We start from the raw sequence: 17889 nt of genomic DNA, 5'->3' as shown, positions 1-17889 counted from the left end.
CAGAGAGAGCGCAGACAGAGAGAGGGCAGACAGAGAGAGGGCAGACAGAGAGAGGGCAGACAGAGAGAGGGCAGACAGAGAGAGCGCAGGCAGAAAGAGGGCAGACAGAGAGAGGGCAGACAGAGAGAGAGAGAGCAGACAGAGAGGGGAAAGACAGAGAGCAGTGGACAGAGAGAGAGCAGACAGAGAGGGGAAAGACAGAGAGCAGTGGACAGAGAGAGAGAGCAGACAGAGAGGGGAAAGACAGAGAGCAGTGGACAGAGAGAGAGAGCAGACAGAGAGGGGAAAGACAGAGAGCAGTGGACAGAGAGAGAGAGCAGACAGAGAGGGGAAAGACAGAGAGCAGTGGACAGAGAGAGAGAGCAGACAGAGGGGAAAGACAGAGAGCAGTGGACAGAGAGAGAGAGCAGACAGAGAGGGGAAAGACAGAGAGCAGTGGACAGAGAGAGAGCAGACAGAGAGGGGAAAGACAGAGAGCAGTGGACAGAGAGAGAGAGCAGACAGAGAGGGGAAAGACAGAGAGCAGTGGACAGAGAGAGAGAGCAGACAGAAAGGGGAAAGACAGAGAGCAGTGGACAGAGAGAGAGAGCAGACAGAGAGGGGAAAGACAGAGAGCAGTGGACAGAGAGAGAGAGCAGACAGAGAGGGGAAAGACAGAGCAGTGGACAGAGAGAGAGAGCAGACAGAGAGGGGAAAGACAGAGAGCAGTGGACAGAGAGAGAGAGCAGAGAGAGAGGGGAAAGACAGAGAGCAGTGGACAGAGAGAGAGAGCAGACAGAGAGGGGAAAGACAGAGAGCAGTGGACAGAGAGAGAGAGCAGACAGAGAGGGAAAGACAGAGAGCAGTGGACAGAGAGAGAGAGCAGACAGAGAGGGGAAAGACAGAGAGCAGTGGACAGAGAGAGAGAGCAGACAGAGAGGGGAAAGACAGAGAGCAGTGGACAGAGAGAGAGAGCAGACAGAGAGGGGAAAGACAGAGAGCAGTGGACAGAGAGAGAGAGCAGACAGAGAGGGGAAAGACAGAGAGCAGTGGACAGGGGAAAGACAGAGAGCAGTGGACAGGGGAAAGACAGAGAGCAGTGGACAGAGAGAGAGAGCAGACAGAGAGGGGAAAGACAGAGAGCAGTGGACAGAGAGAGAGAGCAGACAGACAGGGGAAAGACAGAGAGCAGTGGACAGAGAGCAGACAGACAGGGAAAGACAGAGAGCAGTGGACAGAGAGAGAGAGCAGACAGAGAGAGAGCAGACAGACAGGGAAAAGACAGAGAGCAGTGGACAGAGAAAGAGCAGACAGAGAGGGGAAAGACAGAGAGCAGTGGACAGGGGAAAGACAGAGAGAGCAGTGGACAGAGAGAGAGAGCAGACAGACAGGGGAAAGACAGAGAGCAGTGGACAGGGGAAAGACAGAGAGCAGTGGACAGAGAGAGAGAGCAGGCAGAGAGAGAGCAGACAGAGAGAGAGCAGACAGACAGGGGAAAGACAGAGAGCAGTGGACAGGGGAAAGACAGAGAGCAGTGGACAGAGAGAGAGAGCAGACAGACAGGGGAAAGACAGAGAGCAGACAGACAGGGGAAAGACAGAGAGCAGACAGAGAGGGGAAAGACAGAGAGCAGTGGACAGAGAGAGAGAGCAGACAGACAGGGGAAAGACAGAGAGCAGTGGACAGAGAGAGAGAGCAGACAGACAGGGGAAAGACAGAGAGCAGACAGACAGGGGAAAGACAGAGAGCAGACAGAGAGGGGAAAGACAGAGAGCAGTGGACAGGGGAAAGACAGAGAGCAGTGGACAGAGAGCAGACAGAGAGGGGAAAGACAGAGAGCAGTGGACAGAGAGAGAGAGCAGACAGAGAGGGGAAAGACAGAGAGCAGTGGACAGAGAGGGGAAAGACAGAGAGCAGTGGACAGAGAGAGAGAGCAGACAGACAGGGGAAAGACAGAGAGCAGTGGACAGAGAGAGAGAGCAGACAGAGAGAGAGCAGACAGAGAGAGAGCAGACGGACAGGGGAAAGACAGAGAGCAGTGGACAGGGGAAAGACAGAGAGCAGTGGACAGGGAAAGACAGAGAGCAGTGGACAGAGAGAGAGAGCAGACAGACAGGGGAAAGACAGAGAGCAGTGGACAGAGAGAGAGAGCAGACAGACAGGGGAAAGACAGAGAGCAGTGGACAGAGAGAGAGAGCAGACAGAGAGAGAGCAGACAGAGGGAGAGCAGACAGACAGGGGAAAAACAGAGAGCAGTGGACAGGGGAAAGACAGAGAGCAGTGGACAGAGAGAGAGAGCAGACAGAGAGCAGTGGACAGGGGAAAGACAGAGAGCAGTGGACAGAGAGAGAGAGCAGACAGACAGAGAGGGGAAAGACAGAGAGCAGTGGACAGAGAGAGAGAGCAGACAGACAGGGGAAAGACAGAGAGCAGTGGACAGAGAGAGAGAGCAGACAGAGAGGGGAAAGACAGAGAGCAGTGGACAGAGAGAGAGAGAGCAGACAGACAGGGGAAAGACAGAGAGCAGTGGACAGAGAGAGAGAGCAGACAGAGAGGGGAAAGACAGAGAGCAGTGGACAGAGAGAGAGAGCAGACAGAGAGGGGAAAGACAGAGAGCAGTGGACAGAGAGACAGAGCAGACAGAGAGGGGAAAGACAGAGAGCAGTGGACAGAGAGAGAGAGAGCAGACAGACAGGGGAAAGACAGAGAGCAGTGGACAGAGAGAGAGCAGACAGAGAGGGGAAAGACAGAGAGCAGTGGACAGAGAGAGAGAGCAGACAGAGAGAGAGCAGACAGAGAGAGAGCAGACAGACAGGGGAAAGACAGAGAGCAGTGGACAGGGGAAAGACAGAGAGCAGTGGACAGAGAGAGAGAGCAGACAGAGAGCAGTAGACAGGGAAAGACAGAGAGCAGTGGACAGAGAGAGAGAGCAGACAGAGAGCAGTGGACAGAGAGAGAGAGCAGACAGAGAGCAGTGGACAGGGGAAAGACAGAGAGCAGTGGACAGAGAGCAGTGGACAGAGAGCAGTGGACAGAGAGCAGTGGACAGAGAGAGAGAGCAGACAGAGAGCAGTAGACAGGGGAAAGACAGAGAGCAGTGGACAGAGAGAGAGAGCAGACAGAGAGCAGTGGACAGAGAGAGAGAGCAGACAGAGAGCAGTGGACAGGGGAAAGACAGAGAGCAGTGGACAGAGAGCAGTGGACAGAGAGCAGTGGACAGAGAGCAGTGGACAGAGAGCAGTGGACAGGGGAAAGACAGAGAGCAGACAGAGAGCAGACAGACAGAGAGCAGACAGAGAGCAGTGGACAGAGAGAGAGAGCAGTGGACAGGGGAAAGACAGAGAGCAGACAGAGAGCAGCAGACAGAGAGCAGACAGAGAGCAGTGGACAGGGGAAAGACAGAGAGCAGACAGAGAGCAGACAGACAGAGAGCAGACAGAGAGCAGTGGACAGAGAGAGAGAGCAGTGGACAGGGGAAAGACAGAGAGCAGACAGACAGAGAGCAGACAGAGAGCAGTGGACAGGGGAAAGACAGAGAGCAGACAGAGAGCAGTGGACAGGGGAAAGACAGAGAGCAGACAGAGAGCAGACAGACAGAGAGCAGACAGACAGAGAGCAGTGGACAGACACTATCCAGTGTTTACCATCTCCCAGATAATAGAACGGTCCAAGTTATGTGTTATTTTACCATTTGCCTGTTATTTATTTATAAATTAGCCTACATGTTAATGGTGTTTAAATATGGCCTTTTGGGTAGTCATTGAAACAAGTGTCATAATGTACCAATTAATACCAGATATACCAGGGCTCTACAACCCTGTTCCTGGAGAGATACCTTCCTGTAGGTTTTAATTCCAACCCTGTTCCTGGAGAGATACCCTCCTGTAGGTTTTAACTCCAACCCTGTTCCTGGAGAGATACCCTCCTGTAGGTTTTAACTCCAACCCTGTTCCTGGAGAGATACCTTCCTGTAGGTTTTAACTCCAACCCTGTTCCTGGAGAGAAACCCTCCTGTAGGTTTTAACTCCAACCCTGTTCCTGGAGAGAAACCCTCCTGTAGGTTTGAACTCCAACCCTGTTCCTGGAGAGATACCCTCCTGTAGGTTTTAACTCCAACCCCAGTTGTAACTAACCTGATTTAGCTTTTCAAACAGCTAATTATTTAAATAACAACAACTTGGTAGGTGCTTATATTTGTCCTATTTCACAAATGTACAAGTGTGTATTATATGCATGTATAAATTGGAAATGTGTTTTTTTTTGCATATCCCAACTTTCCCAGGGACACCCTCGTGTGGGGTCATGGCCAGGGTCAGCCATTATCAACGGCAACCATGGAGCAATTAGGGATACGTGGATTGCTCAAGGGCAGAGACAGATTTTTCACCTTGTCGGTTCGGGGATTAGGACTAGCAACCTTTCTTTATTGACCCAACACTAACATCTAGGCTAGGCTACCTGCCACCCTGTAACCATTAGAATCAGGTGCGTGGATCAGGGTTGTAGAGTGACTGAGATATACTATGTGTAACCATTAGAATCAGGTGCGTGGATCAGGGTTGTAGAGTGACAGATATACTATGTGTAACCATTAGAATCAGGTGCGTGGATCAGGGTTGTAGAGCGACTGAGATATACTATGTGTAACCATTAGAATCAGGTGCGTGGATCAGGGTTGTAGAGCGACAGATATACTATGTGTAACCATTAGAATCAGGTGCGTGGATCAGGGTTGTAGAGCGACTGAGATATACTATGTGTAACCATTAGAATCAGGTGCGTGGATCAGGGTTGTAGAGCGACAGATATACTATGTGTAACCATTAGAATCAGGTGCGTGGATCAGGGTTGTAGAGTGACTGAGAAATACTATGTGGAACCATTAGAATCAGGTGCGTGGATCAGGGTTGTAGAGCGACTGAGATATACTATGTGGAACCATTAGAATCAGGTGCGTGGATCAGGGTTGTAGAGCGACAGATATACTATGTGTAACCATTAGAATCAGGTGCGTGGATCAGGGTTGTAGAGCGACTGACATATACTATGTGTAACCATTATAATCAGGTGCGTGGATCAGGGTTGTAGAGTGACTGAGATATACTATGTGTAACCATTAGAATCAGGTGCGTGGATCAGGGTTGTAGAGCGACTGAGATATACTATGTGTAACCATTAGAATCAGGTGCGTGGATCAGGGTTGTAGAGCGACTGAGATATACTATGTGTAACCATTAGAATCAGGTGCGTGGATCAGGGTTGTAGAGCGACTGAGATATACTATGTGTAACCATTAGAATCAGGTGCGTGGATCAGGGTTGTAGAGCGACTGAGATATACTATGTGGAACCATTAGAATCAGGTGCGTGGATCAGGGTTGTAGAGCGACTGAGATATACTATGTGTAACCATTAGAATCAGGTGTGTGGATCAGGGTTGTAGAGCGACTGAGATATACTATGTGTAACCATTAGAATCAGGTGCGTGGATCAGGGTTGTAGAGCGACAGATATACTATGTGTAACCATTAGAATCAGGTGCGTGGATCAGGGTTGTAGAGCGACTGAGATATACTATGTGTAACCATTAGAATCAGGTGCGTGGATCAGGGTTGTAGAGCGACAGATATACTATGTGTAACCATTAGAATCAGGTGCGTGGATCAGGGTTGTAGAGCGACTGAGATATACTATGTGGAACCATTAGAATCAGGTGCGTGGATCAGGGTTGTAGAGCGACTGAGATATACTATGTGTAACCATATGAACTGTTAGCGGCTATGAGGAACCTAGCAGCTGAAATAAGGCTGTCAAAATGATACACCAATGAGGGTCAGAGAACACAAGAAAATATTCACTCATGCAGAAATGCATCAGCTTCCCTAGAGACATACTATAGTAGGCTGTAGTAAGTGTATAATACTATTAACTTCCACAGTAACAAAATAATGCAGATTTTTCACTTTAAAATGTATGTCAAACGATGAGTGATGACACCAACGGCATAAACCGTCATTCTGTTACCAAACTTTGCATCTGCATTGTTCTTTAATTAAACATGTTTTAGTCAAATGTTCAAGTAGTCCTTGTATAGTTTGTTTAACTTTGAAATCGTTGATATTTGTTTGGCATACCTTTTAAAATGAAAAATCTGAGTCTCAGCATCACCCTGTTACCGTGGTATCGCCTTATTGCTGAACTAGTGAAAATGTGTATACAGCTAGTTCTGTCACTGTTAGGCATCTCACCCAACACCAAAACTCGAGGAAACTGTTGGGTGTCAAGTACGAGGCTTTTGAGTTGATGTATTTAATATGGCAAAATAAACACTCCACTCCTGATTAACATTTCATGGAAAAGTTGGAATGAGTGAACATCTTCAATTCCAAAGCAAATAAAAAATGAAAAATTCAGTTGTAAGCATGAATGTTGAGTCTGTCATGACAAGTATGCTTTCAAGTACCTGATTCAGTATAATGGACACATTTCAAACATTTAACAAAATATGTGCATCCTTAGCATTGCAAGCTATTGATTCTCACTCAATAGCTTCTCTCTGCCCCAAGTTGTTTACAGTCTAGGCCTAAATGGAACTGAGTTGTAGGAAATCTTAGTACTTAAAAGTTTGGAAATTATGAAAAGAAAAATGCAAAATAGGATTTTCATCATGCAGGAATCTAATAATTAACATTCTCTCCACAGATCTGACGAGTCTCCAAATCCCTGTATGAAATGCAAATGTCAGTACACAGAGTAATATCAATCCTCTCTCTTTTTTCCCCCCCATAAGGGAGGGCCTGTGTCTCTGTCTCGTCTCTATACTGCTGGAGGAGGGACAGGTACTGCCTTTACTCTGGGGTTTTGGCTTTGAATTGAAGACAGAATAAAGAGAAAACGACTCCCTATGCAAGAATAATTGGGAAGTGTAATGCAGTCTTTAAAAGCTGTCTCGTTTTCCCTGCAAATTCATCTCTATTATGACCTGGTTTGACATCATAATGGATTAATTTGATCACACTGCCTCAGAGGAGTGAGAAACACTTCTACCACTGTTTTCTCTCCTGCTATTCTATTCTATTTTTACGACACCTTGATGAATTCATGCAGGGCCCAACATTATAAATACACTGTGGATATCTGAATGGGACAATACATCAGCTGGAGTGTTTTGCTTGCACCTCTTTAAAATTCATCTCTGGTATGTGTGTGTGACTGGAGCCCTCAAAACCAAAAGGCAGAACTAGGCTAGTGTCTGATTTAGCCTATAGCTACAAAGGAAATAGTCAACTATTGAAGCTACCACATGAAACTGAAGTGAAGCAAAGTCATGTTATTCAAGTGACTTGTGTATTGCAATGAGTATCATGCCAGATTTATGCATATTTATGAAGAAATGCCACATCATGTCTATATGCCCTTTACTCTCAATGTCCTTCATCTTTGATGTATTAAAAACATGTGTGGTAAACTGGCCTATTCAACAATGGATAGGAGGAACTGTATTTAACACTGTTCTATGACACATCTGCAGACAACTATACTGTCAAATAGACTGGGAGAACAACAATAAAGTGAAGTCATGGCAAACAGGGAATTAGTGCTGTGATGAGTGTCAACACAACCAGCACTGCGGCATAGTTACAAGCCTCCAACTGTTTGCTGCAGAACTATTGGTAATCTGATCATTTAGGATTCCACAGTCATAAAGAGAGCCAAGGTGCCACATCTTTCCCTCTGAGGTTCCGGCCATTAATTCCACCAGGGATGTACAGTAATGGGTTTGCGTTCTGCATTGGGAGAAGACTGACGGCAGTCATTAAAAGGCTTGTTTCATTGTGGCTGCAGAGCCGCAATTCATCACGACAGTCAATAATACCATGGCATTATATTTAGGAGATGATCTCTAAAACCACATCGCTGAGAGAAACATGGCTGTTGAATGTTGTGTCTTTGTTACAAAGGTGGACTTGTGTCTAACCAACTAGATAAAGCCTTCAAACCTCTTAAGGATGGGACCCTTTTTTTCAATTTTCGCCAAAAATGACATACCCAAACATAACTGCCTGTAGCTCAGGACCTGAAGCAAGGATATGCATATTATTGATACCATTTGAAAGGTGTGTGAAATTAATGTAGGATAATATAACACATTAGATCTGGTAAAAAATATAACTTTTTTCCCCCGTATTAAATCCCATAATATAATATTGCAGTTTAGGCGCAATTTAGATTTTGGACACTAGATGGCAGCAGTGTGTGCATAATTATAGATCGATCCAGTGAAGCATTGCACATACTGTGCCGTATTGGTCAATTGATACATTTTCAAATACTTAACTATAGAGAAAATACAAAATTTATATGATAAAACAAAATTTAAGTTTCACACATCTTGATGGCCGGGATAGGTGGGTGTGGAGCCAGAGGCAGCAGGGGTTCAAACTGTAGAACCCAGGATGACAAGAGCAAGATTACTGAATGTAAGTACATTATTTACCTTCAGAGGTGAATGTATCAAACCAGTTGCCGTGATAAGTTTTGTTGTTGTGCACTCTCTTCAAACAATAGCATGGTCTTTTTTCACTGTAATACCTACTGTAAATTGGATAGTGCAGTTAGATTAACAAGAATTTAAGCTTTCTGCACTTATAATACATGTCTATGTCCTGGAAAGTTTGCTGTTACTTACAACTTTAATCCGGTCACAAACTACCTCTTTCCCAACTGTATTTAATTTATTTATTTATTTTGCTCCTTTGCACCCCATTATTTTTATTTCTACTTTGCACATTCTTCCATTGCAAAACTACCATTCCAGTGTTTTACTTGCTATATTGTTTTACTTTGCCACCATGGCCTTTTTTGCCTTTACCTCCCTTATCTCACCTCATTTGCTCACATTGTATATAGACTTGTTTATACTGTATTATTGACTGTATGTTTGTTTTACTCCATGTGTAACTCTGTGTCGTTGTATCTGTCGAACTGCTTTGCTTTATCTTGGCCAGGTCGCAATTGTAAATGAGAACTTGTTCTCAACTTGCCTACCTGGTTAAATAAAGGTCAAATTAAAAATAAATAAATAAACATTGGCATACGTCAGCATCAACCGTCCCAGTATAGGGATACTGATCCCGTAGAGGTAAGGGGCTTTGACAGGACTCATGGTTAAACAACCACACACACAAAGGAAGTAGCAACAGAGATGTACAGAATCGCTTGGGTAAAGTGTTGAGCAGCTGACAAAATTCAACAGGTTCTTGGAACAGTGTGTTGGCTCTCTGAGAGCAACTGACAATTTGGTATGGAACTAGCTACGGTAGCATTGTGAATAAGCTTTGTTTTCGGTCTTTAGGCGGTATACCTCCTCTCCCTATCACTGTTATATAAAGTGTGGTCCTACATCTTTTGGTAGTTTGAAGCTTGAAGTGTGGTCTTATCTTAGAGCAGTTTGAAGGATAAAATGTGTTCCTACCTTGGGGTCGGCAGTGAGCAGTTTGAAGGCCTCGTAAACCTGTTTCTCCTTCACTCCTCCTCCCAGGTCTAGGAAGTTGGCCGGTTTCCCTCCATGGAGGTCGATGATGTCACACGTGGCCATAGCCAAACCAGCCCCATTCACTGTAATGGCAGGTCAAAGGTGAAATTAAACCACAAAGAAAGGTGTTACTGGTCTCAGAAAACAGAGAAGGGCCTTTAAAGTCCAGTGCATCCCTTCAAAATAGTTGCTGTGCTCATCGCAAAGTTAGATGAGTTAGATAGTTTTTTCCCCCATACTCCAATGAAGTTAGATTTCCCACATTAATCAAAATGATGTTGAGAATTCAAACATAAACCCCTGAGAGAAAACTGTGACATTGAAAAGTAGTTGGGATTTAATTACAATAAACATTACCTAATACAATCATTAAAACAAAAACATAAGAGTGCACAGTGAAATAAATGAGTAAATGATCTAATGAAGAAGGAATAACAAATCATCTTTAGAGAATTTAAAGCTTTAAGAGGTCAACTGTTAAAACTCGTCTAATGAGGATATTTAACACTTCAAGAAGTTGAGAAGCGGAGGGAAACGTGATTACGGCAACACTCTTGACTTCAGAAAGCAAGTGTTGATTAAAAGAAGTTCTGTCGCACTAGTGTTGGCCCGTATTATCAGGCAGCTTAATGAGAGCATCCCTATCCCGCTGGGTTGCTTGGTGCTGTGTTGCCAGGGAGCCAAGTGATTCAGCCGCTTCCTGCTGAAGCCAACACGCCTCTCTATAAATGTCTTACCTCATTTGGGTTATCAGCGCTAAGCCTGCATCCTGGCAAGCGCCCCTACAGAAGTCTCAATAAAAGGAAACTGGTTTTAACAGCTGTCACTTTGGTGGGTTACAGAGCTTTTAAGGAGCCCATCAGCTCTGAGCTGTTGTCCTGTAGGAAAGGCTGGGCACGGGAAAGAGTCACTAACCATGATCTTACTGCCACAGCGTTTATGAGGCTGCAGGGCAACCAGGAGATACTCCCTAGCAGCCCAGAATTACACTATAAAGCTGTGATTTATGACAGGGGAGACCTATAATGAAAATGCTAACAATCTAGCTCACTGGAGACTTTTTATTATTATGGCTAATTAGAAAGAATTGGTTACAGCGTCCTCCTTCTGGAGTCATTAGAAAGCTGGTTGTTAATTTGGACTGGAGAGGAGCCCAGTCAGCCCAGTCAAAAAAAACTCCATTCCAGTTGGTGTGGGTTAGCCATGGCTAAATGCATAGAGCATGCATGTGTGTGGACAGTGGACAGCCATAAACCAGAACTCACCAAAGCAGGCAATGTTTCCATCCAAGCCAATGTACTTGAGGTCCCATTTGGCTGCCTCTGTCTCTGTGGGATCGCTCTCTGACATGTCGCCCATGGCAAAGACGGCTTTTTGACGGAACTCTGCGTTATCGTCAAAGCTGATCTTGGCATCAAAGCACACCACTGAAAGAAGGGAGCGAGAAAGAGGAGAGAAAGAGAAAAACATAAATAGGAAGACAAATAGATGAGGATATGAAATGGAAATGTAATTAACATTTCTTACAAACTCAATAAAAAATATGAAATAAAATGTGTCAAGTGACCTCATCCTATTATACTTAATTACTTCAGTATTCGTAATGGTGAAGCTCATGTTTATGTATTTGACAGTGCCTCTAAGGGAGAATATATTATTTTTACACTTCACAAGGTGCAGTTCAAAGAAACTGTAAGCTAAATGTTAACTGCAAGCAAAGTATTTACTTCAGATTTTCATTAAGGGTTGATTATCAGTGGAGCTACTTCAGGTTTCTTAGCATTGCAGGGCTGAAATCCTGAGGTGTGCTCCTTGGGGATTTGTACTTTGTAAGGCCCACTATATACCATAACCATTTACACAAGGGTGATTGGAGCCTTCATCTATCAACACTCTATAAAAGCCCGGAGGACAAATGACAGTAGTGGGACACGGGATCCCCATGGAACCAACGGTAAATTCACTAGGTAATGGCTCATCTCTGAAATACTACCTTGGCTGAAGCTCCCAAGAGTAATAAAGGTCATGTGACACACACACACACACACACACACACACACACACACACACACACACACACACACACACACACACACACACAGAAACAGACAGCCCCACCCCCAACCCCCAAACACACACACACGCACTAGGGGGAACCAAAATAAATGGGAAACAAACTTCAACAGCAGCTAAGTGGAGTCTCCTTGATCTGCTGTATGTGACCAACTTCAGTACAACAGTGTTCATTTTGACACTCTTTTCTGTCTAGTCTTAGTCATTATAGTCATTTGAATAATGATTTAGTCTAGTTGTCAAACTGGCACAAACAGTGGGCCCTTTTAGTCACATCACATTTGTATTGCTTCATTAACCTATAGTAAACAATCACTGACTTCCATGTGCACAAACATACATAGCCTACCAACATGTTTTTCTGCATAACATCCTATTCTCTTCCCAAAAGCAGAAAAATGACAAACATGCATAACAATAATATTATATAAGAATTATCTGGCCTAATTCAGCCTACATAGAAGATGCACATGACATACAAAACAAACAGACACACACAAATGCAGCGAGACAGAGACCAAGAGAGAAAGACACATTTGTTCTACATAGCATATTTCTATCTGAACATTCCAAAACATTGTGTCCTTTTGAAACATCTGGCCCATTGTTCTATCTGTGGATACACCACTGAACACAAATATAAATGCAATATGTAAAGTGTTGGTCCCATGTTTCATGAGCTGAAATAAAAGATGCCAGAAATGTTCCATAAGCACAAAAAGTTTCTCTCAAATGGTGTACACACATTTGTTTACATCCCTGTTAGTAAGTAATTCTCCTTTGCCAAGATAAGTCCACCTGACAGGTGTGGAATATTAAGAAGCTGATTAAATAACATGATCATTACACAAGTGCATCTTGTGCTGGGGACCATTTTTTTGGTTTCACAACACAATGCCACAGATGTCTCATGTTTTGAAGGAGCATGCAATTGGCATGCTGACTGCAGGAATATCCACCAGAGCTGTTGCCACAGAATTTAATGTGATTTCTCTACCAAAAGCCACCTCCAACATTTTAAAGATGGTGGCAGTGTGTCCAACCAGCCTCCCAACCGCAGACCACATGTAACCACGGCAGCCCAGGACCTCCACATCAGGCGTCTTCACCTGCAGGATTGTCTGAGACTAGCCACCCGGACAGCTGATGAAACTGTGGGTTTTCACAACCAAAGAATTTCTGTACACACTCTTCGTCATCCTCCACCACTGAAGTGGTGTGGGACAACATTCTGTAGGCCACAATCAACTCTATGAGAAGATGTGTCGTGCTGCATGAGGCAAATGGTGGTCATACCAGATACTGACTGGTTTTCTGATCCATGCCCCTACCTTTTATTTAAGGTATCTGTTATCTGTTTAAGGTATCTATTATTTAAGGTATCTGACCAACAGATGCATATCTTTATTCACAGGAATGTGAAATCCATAGATTGGGGCCTAATGTATGTACTTCAAGTGACTGATTTCTTTAAATGAACTGTAACTCAGTAAAATCTTAGAACATTTTACATGTTGCGTATTTATTTTTGCTCAGTGTAAAATCTGTTACGAACAGAATGGACAAAGTTTTGTAGACTTTACCCTTTGCCAAAGTTTTACAAAATGGCATTATTGCATACACGCACTTCACAGAATAGGATTCAAAGATTCTCACGGACAGATGAAACGGTGAGAATCTGTCCAGGCTAATGTAAAATGATGTGATTCCCAGCAGCAGTAATTCCTGGTTTTGGGTTTTCGTCTTGGGCGAAGGGTTTGGCCAACAGTTTCCGTTTGCCAGGAAGGAGATTTCACTTCCTTCCTTTGCATGAAGGTATTCACAATTGTTAATGTAATTCCCCCAGAAGTAAAACAGGAAATTACACATTTTCACAATATTATTTTACTTCTGGGTACCCGAGATTAGGCATTCCCTAACGGAAATATGCAAATACATGCCAGAACGCGCCAATAGGATCTCGCTAGCTCGTGCTTGGCTCTGCCCACCTCCTTGCTTGTTCTCTACCATTGGAAATAACTGGCTGTGGTTAATCTTGGGTTAGTTGTAAAAATATTTGGTGCAGCCTAAACAAATGACTAACAGGCAGGTCCGCAAGTAGCCTAGTTTTAGAATGGCCCACGATGCACGTTAGAAAGACAACAATGTAGTGCCGGTATTATGGGGCACGTCTTTTGAACGGTAGCCTAAGGGCTAGAATTAAAACGTTTTCTCTGAAGAAAAGAGGGAGTCTAGAATACAGAACCTGTATATGAAATGCAGTGGGAAAAGTAGGAGAGTTGAGCAAGACTACAAATTTAAAGACAGCCTACTTTTCTATAGCCTACTCAAGGGTGAGAAAAACCTAGCTAGACTGTTGTTTTACTATTCAACTCAATTCTGCTACTGTTTTTAATTTCGAAAAAGCAACTTATGTTTCTTAACCAGACAAAGGGTAGCTAACTAGATGGCTAGTGGTGACTGGTTAGCTAAGGTGAAGCGAGAGAGTCGCATGCGATACGTATAATCAGAGGCAGAGCCGGAACCTGTCTGCCCACACTCATTGCTTGCTCCCTTGCAGCCCACCACCTGATGTAGGCTGTGTTTGCCGGGTGTGACTTGTCCTTCCCACTTAACGAAACTGTGCTGCGCATCTGTGCTGCTAATATTAATTGTGCTTATCACTGAAAAGTTCTCAATCTCTCCAAAAACTCTTGCTCAGTCCACTTACTAGTCAATTTTTTTGTCACAGAGTTAATTTTGGCTCGTTTTAGTCAACTTTAGTTTAGTGTCTATTTAGTAAGTTATAGTCTCATCAATTGTCCCTGAAAAATAGGTGTTTGACAAATATTTTAGTCCCTATTTTTGTTCACGAAATGAACACTGTAGCACATTTTCAGAGATGAACAGTAATTTAGTTTTACCGTCCCTCTGGTGATGAGCGTTCAGTTACACTGAAATGAAAGTCAAAATAATAGACCAAAATGGAAAAGGCATGCAGTAACTTTCTGCCTACAGTGATGTTCTTCAGTACTGTGGTCTGTTGTTCAGACTGAAAAACAGACATCCATGGTACTTGATTCCCTTCCCTCGTTGAATATGTACAAAATGAAGAACAAGTTGATCTACTTTCAATGTGAGTCTACAGAAACACTGCTTCTGCCTTGCTAGTACAGCTTGGTTGTACACAACAAATTAATAGACCTCTCATCAATATTCATAAGCAATTATTATACTAAGCTACAATATGTTATTTTCTTGTCACTCTCTGATGAATCAGACCTATAACAATAACTTTTTTCATAACAATGCATCAAAAGTTGTGGAGAAGCAGACTTGTGTCATCTATCAGTTTATCTGTGAGTTTAACTCAAGAGGCAATTAGTTGTGGATTTAATTCAGGATAGTGTTATGATACAATATACAGTATACCTAAAATCCCATAATACACTCCCATGGCGAGAGAGCAAATGAGAGAAAAAGAGAGGGAGAGAGAAGAAACACAGACAGACCCAGATAAAAAGAACTTCTGATATGTAGACACCAAAAAGAGAAAGAAAAAAAGAGTCGTACCTTGTCCTTCGGGAGTCTCTCCGAGAGGATTGACTTCAACTTGAGTGGCGTCGACTTTCAGGAACAGATCATAGAGCCTCTTAATCTGATCTGCAGCCTGTTAGTTCCACAGAGGACAGTAATTACCCAACAATATGCCTCTGAACAGCAGACCCACCAAGGCCACTCAGTACCACGCACACACTTAATAAAACATGGCAAATCACCTTTTAAACACACGTAAAAAGGTCATGTTTTACTGAGTGAGTGCGTGGTACACAGTTGAAGTCAGAAGTTTACATACACTTAGGTTGGAGTCATTAAAACTCGATTTTCAACCACTCCACAACTTGTTTGTGAACAAACTATAGTTTTGGCAAGTCGGTTAGGACAACTACTTTGTGCATGACAAGTAATTTTTCCAACAATTGTTTACTGACAGAACATTTCACTTATAATTCACTGTATCACAATTCCAGTGGGTCAGAAGTTTACATACACTAAGTTGACTGTGCCTTTAAACAGCTTAGAAGATTCCAGAAAATGATGTCATGGCTTTATGTTGCAGCTGTAGAACCTTTTGAGGATCTCAGGACCCATGCCAAATCTTTTTAGTTTCCTGAGGGGGAATAGGCTTTGTCGTGCCCTCTTCACAACTGTCTGGTGTGTTTGGACCATTCTAGTTTGTTGTTGATGTGGACACCAAGGAACTTGAAGCTGTCAACCTGCTCCACTACAGCCCCGTCAATGAGAATGGGGGCGTGCTCGGTCCTCCTTTTCCTGTAGTCCACAATCATCTTCTTAGTCTTGGTTACGTTGAGGGATAGGTTGTTATTCTGGCACCACTCGGCCAGGTCTCTGACCTCCCTATAGGCTGTTTTGTCATTGTCTGTGAACAGGCCTACCACTGTTGTGTCGTCTGCAAACTTAATGATGGTATTGGAGTTGTGTCTGGCCATGCAGTCGTGGGTGAACAGGCAGTACAGGAGGGGGCTGAGCACGCACCCCTGGGGAGCTCCAGTGTTGAGGATCAGAGTGGCAGATGTGTTGCTACCTACACTCACCACCTGGGGGTGGCCTGTCAGGAAGTCCAGGATCCAGTTGCAGGGGGAGGTGTTTAGTCCCAGGATCCTTAGCTTAGTGATGAGCTTTGAGGGTACTACGGTGTTGAACACTGATCTGTAGTTAATGAAAAGCATTCTCACATAGGTGTTCCTTTTTTCTAAGGTGGGAAAGGGCAGTGTGGAGTGCAAGAGATTGTTTCATCTGTGGATCTGTTTGGGCGGTATGCAAATTGGAGTGGGTCTAGGGTTCCTGGGATAATGGTGTTGATGTGAGCCATTACCAACCTTTCAAAGCACTTCATGGCTACGGACGTTAGTGCTACGGGTCTGTAGTAATTTAGGCAGGTTGCCTTTGTGTTCTTGGGCACAACAAAGGGTATATAACAAAGTATTGAGATAAACTTTTGTTATTGACCAAATACTTATTTTTCACCATAATTTGAAAATAAATTCATAAAAAATCCTACAATGTGATTTTCTGGATTTTTTTCCTCATTTTGTCTGTCATAGTTGAAGTGTACCTATGATGAAAATTACAGGCCTCTCTCATCTTTTTAAGTGGGAGAACTTGCACAATTGGTGGCTGACTAAATACTTTTTTGCCCCACTGTATACACATATCATAGTATTATGCATGCTATATAATTGAATGCATGACTAAGCCTAATGAAAAAAGTAATTAAACTACTATAATACAGCCTTTGTGTACATATTAATGCATTAGCTCTGAATGAGAGTTACAATGTGTCTATTGTGCCACTTTATCCTAAAATGAGCAGTATTACTATTAGAGTGGCTGTCATTGGAATGAATCCTCTTTTCAAAGAATCAGGGGTTGAACTGATGTCTCTGTCTGTCCCTGGAACCGAGCTGCTCTTTTGATGATGAAAACAGCCTGACAGAAAACATTGTAAGCACTGCTCTCTGCCACACACTCACAGACAGACACACACAATCACACACTTTGTCACCAAGACTCTTCAAAGCAGCCAAGATATTTAACCATACATTTAATTCCACACCCAGAACCACTGTAATTAGCAGTGAAACGAAAAGACTGTGGCAACTGATGTGCTTTAAAAGACACAGTTGGAAGTATGTAGCAAATTGTTTTAATTTCTGGATTGAATTCAGGATAGTGTTATGCTACAAACTCAATGTCAAGACAGGCTCGTATTACACAGGGTGTACCTCTCAGACAATTGTGTATGTTCATTTCATGTATACCTTTTCTGCATTTTAACATTCTGAAAGAATCCGATTCTTTAAGTTGATGTGCTCATAGATAGGAATAGAAATTAGCAATATGATGCTACAAGACAATTGGGTCTAAAATGAACTGGAGAAGAACTTTAAATATCACATTTGAATTTTGGGGTTTGTCTTTTTGTGTCTCTCTGACCCGGTTTACACTGACCAGAATTGGCTTCACCAGCAACGTCTGTTCATGATTTTGGGAGGACTCCCCCTAATATCGGTAAACAAGCACAAGCATTTCGCTTTACCTATTATACCTGCTGTTAACTGTGTACGTGACGAATGCAATTTGATCTTATAAAGCTTTGTCTGTTGTTCAAGGACGTTATGGGGATCTATGAACCTTGTAATTCAGCAAGAGCCCAGTAGACAGGCAGTGTCCTATCTGGTCTTATCAGCTCTGAGTTCAGTATTGTGGGTCTTTGGTGTGTGTACGCGACTCTGCTTCTCT

At 43.5% G+C, this 17889-nt stretch overlaps 1 protein-coding gene across 2 annotated transcripts in view; it reads right to left on the bottom strand.

Moving 5' to 3' along the window:
* The window catches only part of suclg2 (succinate-CoA ligase GDP-forming subunit beta), a 143048-nt gene that overhangs the window by 68263 nt on the left and 56896 nt on the right, over positions 1-17889 (bottom strand). For both annotated transcript variants that reach the window (XM_024380422.2, XM_042295496.1), the window contains exons 7-9: positions 15139-15235; positions 10779-10940; positions 9454-9596 (exon numbers count right to left, since the gene is read on the bottom strand). In XM_024380422.2, coding sequence (XP_024236190.2) covers positions 9454-9596; positions 10779-10940; positions 15139-15235 — 402 coding nt within the window. The remainder of the gene's footprint in view (positions 1-9453; positions 9597-10778; positions 10941-15138; positions 15236-17889) is intronic.

This window comes from Oncorhynchus tshawytscha, linkage group LG02 (assembly GCF_018296145.1).
Source record: "Oncorhynchus tshawytscha isolate Ot180627B linkage group LG02, Otsh_v2.0, whole genome shotgun sequence".
NCBI lineage: Eukaryota > Metazoa > Chordata > Actinopteri > Salmoniformes > Salmonidae > Oncorhynchus > Oncorhynchus tshawytscha.
This window is presented reverse-complemented; position numbering and strand designations above follow the sequence as displayed.